The sequence below is a fragment of the Euprymna scolopes genome, chromosome 10, assembly GCF_053919585.1.
Source record: "Euprymna scolopes isolate OS-2025 chromosome 10, ASM5391958v1, whole genome shotgun sequence".
NCBI lineage: Eukaryota > Metazoa > Mollusca > Cephalopoda > Sepiida > Sepiolidae > Euprymna > Euprymna scolopes.
In genome coordinates, this window is record NC_136491.1 from 596,594 (window position 1) to 610,880 (window position 14,287).

At 36.6% G+C, this 14,287-nt stretch overlaps 1 protein-coding gene across 2 annotated transcripts in view; it reads left to right on the plus strand.

Moving 5' to 3' along the window:
• LOC145285774 (uncharacterized) overlaps positions 1-14,287 on the plus strand; it is a 186,299-nt gene that overhangs the window by 118,578 nt on the left and 53,434 nt on the right. For both annotated transcript variants that reach the window (XM_080134123.1, XM_080134122.1), the window contains exon 11: positions 9,870-13,204. In XM_080134123.1, the coding sequence (XP_079990249.1) occupies positions 9,870-13,204 (3,335 nt within the window). The remainder of the gene's footprint in view (positions 1-9,869; positions 13,205-14,287) is intronic.

Here is a 14,287-nt window from a genome sequence, read left to right on the forward strand (position 1 = left end):
TCCAATTATAGTGTTAAAAAAATTACAACCAGAACTTGCCCCCATACTTACGAAACTGTTTAAGCATTGCCTTAAGGAGAAGTACTTCCCAACACCCTGAAAAACCTCATCAGTATGCACTGTATTTAAGAATTCAGGTGATAAGTCATCCCCCTCTCAGTACAGACCAATAAGTCTCCTGTGTGTCATGAGTAAGTTGCTGGAATCCACAATAAATAGAGAAATAGTCAACCACCTCAGCAGAAATAACCTTAGCGACACACAATATAGTTTCCGTTCTGCTAGATCTACAGCAGATGTGCTAACGGTTATATCTCATAGGATTAGTGAATCTCTCGACAAAGGCTTCATTTCTAGGGAAATTGCTCTCGACATATCCAAGGCCTTTGATAAGGTTTGGCATAAAGGCCTACTACACAAGATTTCCAGCTACGGTATAACTGGAAATGTTTTCTCGATCATTAATTCATTTCTCTCAGATAGGCTCATAAGAGTAGTGGTTGATGGGCAGAAATCAGAGGCCTGCAGTATTAATGCTGGAGTCCCTCAGGGCTCCATACTGGGCCCAACTCTCTTCCTGATCTACATCAATGATCTCCCAAAACACATACTAAAATCTTTCGTTGACATCTATGCTGATGACACGACCATCTATGGCAACACATCAAAGGCTGTAAATGATTATGTTCTCTCTGATTCTCTCTCCTGATCTTGAGCGCGTGGTACAGTGGGGAAAGAGGTGGCTGGTTTCCTTTAATGCATCTAAGACCCAGCTCCTATCTCTACATCATAAACGCTATGATCCCCCTCTGGCATCAATTGAAATGGATGTCTCTCGTCTAGGGGAGGCCTCATGTTTTGATAAGCTTCTGGGTTTAACCTTTACTCCTGATCTTAAATGGAACACGTACATCAAGTCTGTGGCCAAGGCCGCTGGGAAAATGGTGGGATCCTTCTACCGCTCCAGAAGATATCTCACTAATGATGCAATTCTCTATCTATATTAGAGCCAAGTACGTCCAAAGATGGAGTACTGCTGCCACATCTGGGCGGGAGCTGCTAAAAACGGCCTATCCTGCCTTGACAGAGTACAAAATAGACTTCATGGCTAAGTGGGGGATGCCCTTTTCTCTACCCTGCAACCTCTTTCCCACAGAAGAGACGTAGCGAGCCTGTCGTTGTTCTATCGTTATTTCCATGGCAAGTGCTCGTCTGAGCTCCATTCTCTGGTCCCCCCTCGCCAATCTTTTTCAAAAAACACCCGACTAGCTGAAACCACCGTCAATAATTTTCCCCACTCCTTATCTGTGCCTAAATCAAAACGTAGATTCCATGAACAAAGCTTCTTTCTTAGAATTGCACGCCTGTGGAATGCTGTTCCGCTTGCCTGTTTCCCTCCCGACTTCAACCTGGATGTCTTCAAGTCCAACACAAACAAATTTCTGATGACCCCCCCCAAGTAATGACACCTTACCAATTCTCCAATACTATTGCTACACTATCCCTTTGATTATTGTACACACAATAACCCTTATCCCCAAGTGGCCATTGGGCCTTGATAAGTGGTGAACTCCATGTAAAAAAAAAAAAAAAAAAAAAAAAAATGCATAATTCCCTCTTCCCATAAAGGAAAGTAATGAATAAAAAAAATTTTTATGGAAAAATATTTGAATTAATCCTGAAACTATTGCAATAAAGCAGAGATCCTTCTAGATTTAAGTAATTTTTTATTTTTAGGAAATAGTCATTAAGTTATGAACTTAGACCCCTGTTAGTAATTAAATAATTATAAGAAAATGTATATTTCCCCCCCCCCCCCCCAAAAAAAAAATCAATGAAAATGCTGCTGTGGAATGACCCAAAAACAAAACTCGCGAAGCTGTATTGGTACCCATGTCTGGGTGGAAAAAGAATTATGATGATGATAGCAGTAGTAATAACAGGAACATTATACGTATATACCATTCACTGGACAAAGCGGGGGAGGGCAGAGCGGTAGCTCTAGATATATCTTAGGCTTTTGACAGGGTATGGCATGAGGGTCTCCTCAGTAAAATCAGATCATACGGTATCACTGGTAGAATACTTAACATAATTAAATCCTTCTTAGATAAGAGAAAAATCCAGGTTGTCCTCGACGGTCGTACATCTAAACAATATGATATAAATGCGGGGGTGCCCCAGGGTTCTATCCTTGGACCTCTATTGTTCCTGATATTCATAAATGACCTCCCCGACAACATTGCCTCTGAGATGGGTATATATGCTGATGACACTACACTCTATGGCAGACACGACAGGAAGACGAATGAACACATTTCTAAAGAAATGGCAGAAACACTAGAGGAAGACCTCCAATCTGTAGTGGAATGGGGACAAAAGTGGTTGGCCGCGTTCAATGCTGCCAAGACTAAACTAGTTTCATTCAATAATTACAAGAAACCCTCTCTACCACCCATAGCAATGGCCAACGACTCTTTATCTGAGAGTCCATCTTTCAAACTCCTTGGCCTAACGTTCACAGGAAACATGAGTTGGAACAATTACATTGAAGGCATTGCCAGGGCCGCTGCAAGAAAGGTGGGCTCTCTCTACCGTGCTAGAAAACTACTAACACCCGAAAGTATTCTGTACCTCTATAAGGCCACCATTCGCCCATGTATGGAGTATTGCTGCCACATCTGGGCTGGTGCATCTGCTACTAGTCTCTCGCTCGTTGACAAGGTTCAAAAGAGAGTCGCAAACCTGATAGGCCCTGAACTGGCATCTAAGCTTCAGCCTCTGTCCCATCGACGAAATGTTGCATCCCTCTGCCTTTTCTACAAGTATTTTAGTGGTGAATGCTCTGACGAACTGCAATCACTTGTGCCCCCACGACGTGAGCACCCTCGACAAACCCGACAGGCTGCTAAATCCCACCCCCACACTGTAGAGATCCCTAGATGTAAAAGACCTTTTTACTCCAATAGTTTCTTCCCCAGAACCGCTAGACTCTGGAATTCCATTCCAGGTCCTTGCTTCCCCAACAGTACTGACGTGCAGAAGTTCAAGTGTAACGTGAACCGACACCTTGCTGCCCAAATCCCTACATAGTACCCCAGTAGTTGTTGCCCCTGATAGTAGCCCCCTACACCAAAGTGGCAATTTGCCTTGTTTGGGGTGAAAATGTAATAAAAAAAAAAATTAAAAAAAAATTAAAGACACTTAACATAATTTCCAATATAAATAAACCATTTATGTAAATGTTTTTATAATAATGAACTTTGAAACTTAAAAAAAATTATTATTTTTAACTGGTGGGTTTTACTAAATATGTATGATTAATGTATGACTGATTGCTGTTGATGATGATTACAGCAACTTCGACACAGGCAATCGACTGGGTTTATAGCAAGTGTTTTGCTTTTTGTGTGTCTTTTTCTTTCAAGTTTATAAAATTCGAGAGTTTATTTTTGACAAAGCTTCTTTTCAGGTTTTGCCAAAATGAAACTCAATTTCGTATAATTTTAATAGTTAAATATTGTCAAGCATCAATAATAATAATAATATAATAATAATAGTTATTTATTGGTAAAGGGAAGAGACACAAGGTCTGTTTTAGATGTGGGGAAAATCCAGTTCTCCCGGAAGTGGCACACTGGATTGGGAAACAGTGTTTGTCTTTAAGAATTTCAATGTATATAAATAGTTGTATTTCTATTTATTTTGTTTGGTATTTTTTTTATATTAGCTTCACCTCCACAATTTTCTTTAAAATGACAACTTTTATAGGTTTTTGACCATACTGAATAAGAAAATCTCATTTAAATTTTGCAAAGACAAGTAGTTTTTGAGATATAAATACTGTATTATGCCTGCAATTCACCGGTTGCCATGTTTGTACGCACGTGCGATAAAAAAAATCTACTTCTCCGCAATCGACACTGTCACCTAATGGAAACAAATCTACTTGCAACAGAACAATTACGATTTTTCTCACTTCTTTAGTAATTTCTTGTTAAGAACAGCTTTCAGAATAAATACTTTATTCGGAGTGGGGTGAAAAAATATTTGCTCCTAATTTAACTGATATTCGTTGTTAGCCTATAAAAGTTGACTTTTCAAATATGAACGGTGAGTTGGCGCATGCGTACAAACATGGAGGCCAGTAAATTACAGTGCATAATAAAGATCTTTATCTCAAAAACTATTTGTCTCTGCAAAATTTAAATAAGATTTTCTTATTCAGCATAGTTGAAAACCTATTTTGTGATTTTAAAGAAAATTTTGGAGGTGGACTTAATGTAAAAATTTACCTTTTTGTTTACTTTCTGGCTTAAGAGAGAATATTTGAGAAAAAAAAAGAAAAGTTTATTTTTTGCAAATATCTTTAGGTATGAAGCTAAAAATATAATTGCCAGAAATAACCTTGGCTGAAAATTGAGTAAATTCGTTTTCTTCAAGATTTTTTGTGCTGACAAACTTTTCTTTTCCCCCTTTTCCCTTCTCCCCTTTCTCTCTCTTACTTCCATTCTCTTTGTTTTTAATATCTATATGTAATCACAGAAAAACATATTTTTCCTTTTTACTTTTACTTTAACTTGAATAATCTGACGATATGGACGGATAGTTTTTATCCTGGCTATTGAAACAATTTGTAATAAATTAAGTTAATACACTTGTGATCGTAATAATTAAAAACATATTTGGTTCTACTAACATATTGAGCACTTTATCCTTGTTTTTTACCACATATAACTCTTTATTTATATATATATATATATATATATATATATATTAATAAAAATGTTACATTTGGCTTTATTTGTTTGTAAAAGTGTGGCCGGAGTTTTTTTAATTCCATTTTCACCCCAAACAAAGCACAGTGCCACTTTGATGTAGGGAACTACTATCGGAGACATAAGTTGCAGGAATACTATGTAGGGAGTTGAGCAGTGAGATGTCTGTTCATATTACACTTGAACTTCTATATATCAGTACAGTTGAGCAAGCCCTGTATTTAAGAACTCAGGTGGTATGTCATCTCCCTCTCAGTACAGACCAATAAGTCTCCTGTGTGTCATGAGTAAGTTGCTGGAATCTATGATAAATAGAAAAATAGTCAACCACCTCAGCAGAAATAACCTTCTTAGTGACACGCAATATGTTTTCCGTTCTGCAATATCTACCGCAGATGTGCTAACGGTGATATCTCATAGGATTAGTGAATCTCTTGACAAAGGCTTCCTTTCCAGGGCAATTGCTCTTAACATATCAAAGGCCTTCCACAAGGTATGGCATAAAGGCCTACTTCACAAGATCTCCAGCTACGGTATAACTGGAAATATTCTCTCTATCATTAAATCATTTCTCTCTGATAGGCTCATAAGAGTAGTGGTTGATGGACAAAAATCAGAGGCCTGCAGTATTAATGCTGGAGTCCCTCAAGGGTCGATCCTGGGCCCAACTCTCTTCCTGATCTACATCAATGATCTCCCTAAACACATACTTAAATCATTCGTTGACATCTATGCTGATGACACGACCATCTACGGCAACCCATCAAAGGCTGTAAATGACAAAGCTCTCTCTGATTCTCTCTCCTCTGATCTCGAACGAGTGAATCAGTGGGGGAAGACATGGCTGGTTACCTTTTAATACATCAAAAACCAAAGTCCTATCTTTACATCATCAACGCTCTGATCCCCTATCTGGCATCAATTGAAATGGATGGCTCTCATCTAGGAGAAGCCCCATGTTTTGACTAGCTTCTGGGCTTGACCTTCACTCCTGATCTGAAATGGGACATGTACATCAAGTCTGTTGCCAAGGTCGCTGGGAAGATAATGGGATCCTTCTACCGCTCCAGAAGATATCTCACTACTGATGCAATTCTCTATCTATATAAAAGCCAAGTGCATCCAAATACAGAATACTGCTGCCATATCTGGGCAGGAGCTGCTAAAAACAGCCTATCCTGCCTTGACAGAGTACAAAATAGACTTCGTGGCTTGGTGGGGGATGCCCTTTTCTCTTCCCTGCAACCTCTCTCGCACAGAAGAGATGTTGCAAGCCTATCTTTGTTTTATCGTTATTTCCATGGCAGGTGCTCATCTGAACTCCAATCTCTGGTCTCCCCTCGCCAATCTTTTACGAAAAACACCCATCTAGCTGAATCCACTGTCAAAAACTTTCCCCACTCTTTATCTATGCCTAAATAAAAACGTAGATTCCATGAACAAAGCTTCTTTCTTAGAAGTGCACGCCTGTGGAACTCTGTTACGTCTGCGTGTTTCCCACCTGACTACAACTTGGGTGTCTTCAAGTTCAACGTAAACAAATTCCTGATGAACCGCCCCCTTAAGTAGACACTTTATCAAATATCCACACTAACGTACTGTACTTACAATAACCCTTATCCCTGAGTGGCTTCCAGGCCTTGATAAGTGGTGACCACCTTGTAAAAAAAAAAAAAAAAAAAGCAGGAATCCGGAAGGGAGTTCCAAAATCTAGCAGTTCTGGAGAATAAACTATTAGAGTAGAAGACTTTCTTACATCTAGAGATCTGTAGGGCTGTGATTTTGCTGCTTGTCGAGTTTGTCAGAGGTATTTACGTCGAAGAGGTATAAGGGCTTGTAGTTTGTCAGAGCATTCATTATTAAAATACTTGTAGAACATGCAGAGGGATGCAACATTTCGTTGATGGGACAGAAGTTGAAGCTTTGATAACAGTTTAGGATCTATCAGGTTAATGACTCTCTTTTGAACCCTATTCAGGAGCGAGAGACTAGTGGCAGATGCACCAGCCCAAATGTGATAACAGTACTCCCTACGTAGGTGAATGATGGCCTTGTAGAGATACAGGATACTTTCAGCTGCAAGTAGCTTTCTAGGACAGTAGAAAGAGCCCACCTTCTATGCAGCAGCCTTGGCAATGCTCTCAGTGTATCTGTTACAGCTCATGTTCCCTGTGAATGTTAAGCTGAAGAGTTTGAAAGAAGTATTTTCAGGTCATATATCTTTAGTCATAGGTATTAATGGTTGAGAAGGTTTCTTGTAACTATTGAAGGAAACAAGCTTAGTTTTGGCAATATGGAATGTGACCATCCATTTTTGTCCCCATTCCACTACGGATTGGAAGTCTTCCTCTAGTGTTTTTGCCATTTCCTTAGATATGTGTTCATTTGTTTTCCCCTCGTGTCTGTTATAGAGCATGGTGTCATCAGCAAATATACCCATCTCAGAATCAATTTTATCAGGGACATCATTTATGAATATTAGAAATAATAAAGATCCAAGGATAGACTCCTCAGGTATACCTGCATTTATATCATATCGTTTAGATATATGACTGTTGAGGACAACTTGGATTCTTCTCTTATTTAAAAAAGATTTAATTATGTAAGTATTCGTCCAGTGATACCGTAAGACCTGATTTTCTTGCGAAGACCATCATACCAAATCCTGTCAAAAGTCTTAGATATATCGAGGGCTACTGCTCTACCCTCAACTGCTTTGTCCAGTGTATGGTATATACATTCAGAGATTACAGTTAGGATATCTGTTGTAGAATGGGTTTGTCTAAATCCATATTGTTGGTCAGTTAGAAGTTTAGTAGCTGTAAGTTTGTAAATTGGCCTTTTTTCTCAAAGAAGTTGGCATCAAAAATTTGGTTTTGTCTGGCATCCCTAAATGTAAGAACAAGAGTATATGGAAATGCTTAAATGGCAGTCATGTTTCTTGTAAATGAATTTATTACCCACTAAATACGAATTCTGGAATAAAGGTTTTTTTATGTCTGAGTAGCTAATGAAATTGTCATTTTAATCAGAAGTGAATTAGAAAGGGGCCATTCATTATTTTTGCAGCAATTAAGGTAAAAGTACATAATGACAAAACAACATAATTACGGTGATTCATTGTAAGCATAGACTATGAAATATTTGCTCCGGTCCTAACTGGGATAGGAGTAGAAAATATTAAGTGGGTAAGTTCTCCTCCTACCACGGTTTGCTATGAGTTGTTTTGAATAGTTACTCTCTTTAGAAATAATGTAGCAATGAATTTGAATGATACTAGCAGGAAAACATCACTGGCATGTAGTGTGACCACTTTTGATTCATGTGTGGATTCAGCATTTGCAAAACTATTTTTGCATTTTGTAAAGGGAGGAAAAATATTTCTATTTTATTATGTATAGAGATTATTTTATTTAAGTTTCAAAATTTTGTTACATTTTGAAAACAAGTTTGATTAACAACTTTTTAATGATTAGTTTATCTTGTGAGATTTGCCATTGCTGAAGAACTCGATAAAAGCCCATGTTTCATTTCATTTTTTTTTTTTTTTTTTATATATATAGCGGGGACTCATAATACAGACATAACGATAGTGATGATGAGGGAGAGACATTTACATATATTACATCATGACAATGACTGTGATAATTCTTGGACTTAATATTAATACAGACTTTATCTGTGCCTAAATCAAAACGTAGATTCCATGAACAAAGCTTCTTTCTTAGAAGTGCACACTTGTGGAACTCTCTTTTGTTTGCCTGTTTCCCACCTGACTACAACTTGGATGTCTTCAAGTTCAACATAAACAAACTCATGATAAACCGCCCTCTTAAGTAAGGCACTTTATCAAATCTCCATTACTAACCATTACTACAATATTATCCCATTGATTACTGTACACATAATAACCCTTATCCCCAAGTGTCTTCCAGGCCTTGATAAGTGGTGACTACCATGTAAAAAAAATAAAAAAAAGATATGATGCAAGTTCTTAGCACAGAGGAGAGAAGATACTTCACTTATGATGGAGGGGAGGGCACATAACTTGGAAGTGTTTACACAAAGTTTGTTATAGATGATTATAAAACACATTTACCTTTTTGTTGTAAGGATTACGACACGAGACAACACAGTTACAAACATTAATGGTGATTTCTTTATTCATCTGTTGGCCGATCAATGGTGTCAGGAATTCAAACTTTGATTTACATGGTCTATTTTTTCTCCCTTCACTTCTAAGGGGCTCTCCTCTCCAACTGACTCTAACTCATTCACTGACCAACTGTTGACTTCCCAACTGATTGACCAACTGCCTCCTCTCTTCGAACCCTTCGATTCCTATATTGATAAATCTCCTTTGTTTATGACGTCAGAAGTGTGTTTTCAAACGTGTCTAATTTTCTCATGGTTTTACATATGTTTGTCCAAACACACTTTCGGCAAACAAAAGAATCCTCAATTCTAATTCTACATATTTTTTAAACAATACATTTTTAAGTTGCATTGTCCATTCTTTTAACTGACATATTTAATATTCAGATTTCTAAAAGAATGGACAATCAATTCTTTTTCTGACATAAACAATATTTAACTATTTCTAATAGAATTAACAATAGACTTAATTTCTAACATTCCATTTTCCATTATTACTTTTAACACTTGCCTACTGGGTTTGATTCTAACCTTATCCTAATATTATTTTCACTTATTTAGTATGTCTTCTTACTTACATGATAAGGGACAGTCCTTCCATGTAACAAATTGGCATCATAGTTTTGATATTATTAGTATGTATGGATTTAAATTTTACTGGAAGTTTAAAAATAACTCATTTTATCATTAGTACCAGCAATGCAAAACTAAGTTTTAATTAAATTTTTTTGTTTTTTTTTGTTATCATTTTAGAATGAGGAATTAAGTTCAAATTATTCCAATACCAATTCCAATACTCCAGAAAATTCTTATCTTTCTGATTCCTAATTCCAATTAAATGTCCCTACACTAATTATATTTTATCTTTCTTTTTAAAGAGACATGATGCATAATTTTTCAGCGAATGCTAAAACAAATATCAATTTTTTTTTCAAGCCCAAACAGTTTAAGTCCTGCAAATGTTAGTCCAGCTAATCAATCAATGTACTGCTCTCCAGATTTAGACAACACACCTCAAAAGTTGGACAATAAAATATTTTTCCAGCAATTAATCCAGAAATTAAAGAACTCTCCAAGTTTATCTCCGGATATGACAGTTGCCTGTCGGCCGTCAGTGAGTACCAAAATGTTTCTTGAAAATCTACTCCAAGAGGAAACTTTTCCTGATGACGCCATGGAAACAAGCGATGGAATATCTCCAGTCTTGGACAAGTCTCATCATAATCAATCTTGCGAACCGATTGATACAACGATTCATTTTAATTTCCACTCTGATCAAGCAGCTGGAATGGATTTCACTATGTGTAATAGCAAACTATTTTCGGATTCTTTCAAATTAGAGAATCTTGCCGATCTTAAACAGGAATCGCCATTGAATGCGACTCGCTGTTTTACAAATATGGATGATACGAATGCCAACATGGAATTGACTGCATGTACTGGTAATCTTATGACACCAGGCAACTTTTGTGTACCGAAAGAAACTTCTATCCCAAAAAAAAACACCTCTCCTAAAAGTGGTGAGAGAACTGTTTATTTTGGTTTGGATGATATGTCGGATGCTGACATAGAACTTACAAAATGTCATGGCAAGCTTTTATCTGATTGCTCCAGAATTGAACTTAAGGATGAAGATGATATGAAACAGAAACTGACCAGTCATGAAGATCAGACCAAGATCTTTAATGAGCCAAAAGATACGATTGTGGACATAAAAATGAAACTGGGTACAAGTAAGAGCACTAGTTCATTTCTGGACAGGACATCAAAACCTAAATGTGAGATTGTTAGTAACGAAAACAAAATGAAAACTAATTTAGAATCAAAGTCATGTGATGGTAATCTTGTGACAAATATGGAACTTAATTTATCACCTGCAGCCAACATTTCAAGGTATCCCACCTGCACCAAAAAAGTATTGCCAAATGACGACGGAAAAGAGAATGTTGTTCCCTTTATGCTATCTTATAACACTGATGAAATGCAGATTGAAGAGATAAAATCAAAGAGTCCCGAGATAAATATCTTAGGAATAAATCAGAAAGATACTCAAAAGCTGCAAGGAAATTGTGCTCGTAATTTAGAAGATGACAAACAAATTGTTATGACGAAGGAAGGTTCTGGGGGTCTAACTGAAAGAAGTTTTATGGAATTATCAACGAAAAAAACAAATCAGATTTCAGATGTTGTAAACACTAGCTCAACAACTAAACCTGTTAAGAAAACTCGGAAAAGGGTCAGTTTCAAGTGCCCGGAAGAAGAGCCCAAAAATAAATTGTGTCCATTGGATGAAGATGATCCACCAATGAAAAAGTTGTGTTCTAATAATCAAGTTGATTTACACGGCCAACAATCTGATTCTACAGATGTTCAACATTGGTTCTCAATCAAAAACCAATGCGAAAATAATGCAAGTTTCACTGATATTATAATGAAGAGGAAATCTGGTGTCAAAAGGGTTAGTTTTTATGAAACTGAGGAAGTTCGAAACCTAACCTCTGAGGAATCATTTAATGAGAAAATTGTACTTGAAAATGGCACAAACAAATTCGGCATAGAGTCCACTACAGTTTATCAAGAGAAACCATCTCAGAAAATGTCAGTTTCTGAAACTGAAACTGAGAGAAATAGTTTCACAAAAGCCAACTCAAATCTTGTTTGTGATGCTCATTCACAAGAGACAACTGCAAGCTCTAATCATGATGAGTTGAAGTCTGTAAAACAGTTGTATATAAGCATGAATACTTCTGGAATTGTAAAATCATTTAACGAGCCGAAGTTAAAGTCTGAATCTATTAAGGAAAACATACAAAATCCTTTGGAAAAACAATCAAGCTCTTTTATTGTTTGTAAAGATGAGGAAAGCTTAACTAAGGAATTGGACAAAAACTCAAATTTTCCAGTCAATCCAGTTTCAAGGGCAACCGAAAATTCATTGGATATCAACTCAAAATCACAGAATTGTTTGAACAGATCTGCGGCATTGGAGATACTGTCAAATAAAAATCATATTGAAAGTGAACCGGTAGACAAGGGTTTAAGAAAAATGAGTGAAAAGAGAATTTCTTCCTTTCCTATAGATGACAAACCCTCTTCAGAGAAGGAAGACATAAGTTCATCTAATGCCGATCCTCAGTCAACAACAAATAAATGTTTAGATATAAGTGCAAACAGTTCTGGTATTTTAAAGTCTTTTGTCAATTCTGATGACTGTTCTGATGACAAAACCGTTAATAAGGATTTGATTAAAACGGTTACAAAAATGCTTGTCGCTTCTGCCAATGAACAACTCTTGGAGAACAATACTCTTGCAAGAATAAGCCTTACTGCTGAACCAGAAAAAAGTTGTGAAAGTAATAAATATTTGTATATAAGTTCAAATACATCCGGAAGCATCAAATCTTTTAGCCTTGATGAAAAGTATCTTAATGGTCAACAAGTGGATCAGAATTCAAACAAATCGGTCGAGATGAATGAAGCCACCTTCAGCCCTAAACGGTGTGCTGTTAATGAGGGTCAGTTATCTACTGGTGGTGTTGCCTCAACAAAATCAATTGTTGAAAAACAAGAACCAATAAGCTTGCATTGTGATCATGAGTCTTTAGATAATAAATTTGTGGAGAAAACAACACTTCCAGCTGATGTGAGTAGGGAAAATTCAAGCTTGAAAGAAAAGGAGACCGTTGCAAGGGTTGGTGATGAGGTCAATCAGTTAATTGTTGCCCCTGTTGCTAACCAATTAGATAACATTCACAAACACGAAAGATTGTCAACAGTGCCTAACTTCAGAACTTCTTGGCAAGGAATGTTTAGCATTGATAATGTTATCAAGAATGTCAGAGAAAGTCGCTCTAAATCAATTTCTGTGACTTCTTGTGAGCCAACAAGAAAAGCAGCATCTATGTTGGCTGTTAATATCATGCAACACACAGTATCAAACTTGGAAAAATCTGAGCAACCATTTTTAAAAGTTCCTTCCCAAGATAAAATATCCAATGTAGCAAATGAAAAGGCCAAATATGCTTATGCTGATCAAGTCATGAATAAATGTACACGTGAACTGAAAACGGAAGGCATGAAACCAATTGTCGATTCTCTTTTACCATCATCTGCCTCAGAAAAGTATGTGCATCACACTACGAATCAGCAACTCTTAAGCCATAATATAAATGAGCAAGTTGTAAAAATCTCTTCCCCCTCCGAAGCACCAAAGTGTGAGTCCAACAAACCAGGAAAGAAATTGTCTGTTGATGAGGATTTGCGGTTGGAAGGTAAGTTAACATTTTTTCTTTTCTATTTTGAAATTATTTAAATCTTTCTTTTCTAAATAAATACAAAAGTTGGGCTCATTTCTCACAGTATGGTGAGATCAAAACACTTTATTTCAATTCAATATTGTTTGAATTCTTTGGACTACTGTTCTCATCTTGAGTTATTTTCACAAAAAAAAATATATTGTTACGAGTTGAGAGTAACTTTGCTTGAACAAAGTTCCTTGTGCAGACTCTGTGACTCTAATGCATGTCAATTTTTACATTGCCTGCAACATATTAATGATAAAAAGAAAAAAGGAAAATAAAGATGTGTCGACTGTAAGAGTTATGATACCTTTGCAGCACATTGTCTGTGGTTCTGATCAGCCATCCTCATGAAATAACCAAGTAGAGCAGACGTATGGCAAAAGTGACATATGTAACAACCAATTTTATTACAGTAGAGGATTCAATCTCCCAAAAAGAATCTGCATACAATGCTTAATGGGCTGAGAGAGGGGGAGGGGGGCACATAAAAAGAAAATTTATTTTTTTCTCTATGCTAATATTATGAGAAAGAGGTACACAAATCCAAAAATAAGAAAAAGATTTAAACATGACTGTCATATAAACTTAATTTGACTGCCCACTGGGGGTGGGGCAAGAAAAATAGAAAGTACTTAGCTGGTTGATACCTGCAATATGCAGATTAAATAAAATTTCCAAAAGAAGTAATATTTCCAATTCCCAAAGTTTTCCAAGAATTCTATGCAAAACAATACAGTCCAAGTATATCATCAAATCTTCACATCTCTTCCAATAGGATGAGCATCGCTCCTCTCTGGTAAATATTTCTGCCAGCTTTCTTTGGCTAATATTTCATTGTAGTATGACAAAAGATCAGTTCTTTGCATCTCTGTGCAATAGAATAACATCTTTTTGCATCCATGTGCAATGTAGAAGGTGGAAGATCTGTTCTTTATGATGCTAGCATATGTATTCAATTTCATCCTGTAACTTTGTAATCTATCATTAATCATATACATTTGTGTCACTCTTTTCCATTGCAGTCGTCTCCATTTATACATATACACTTATATG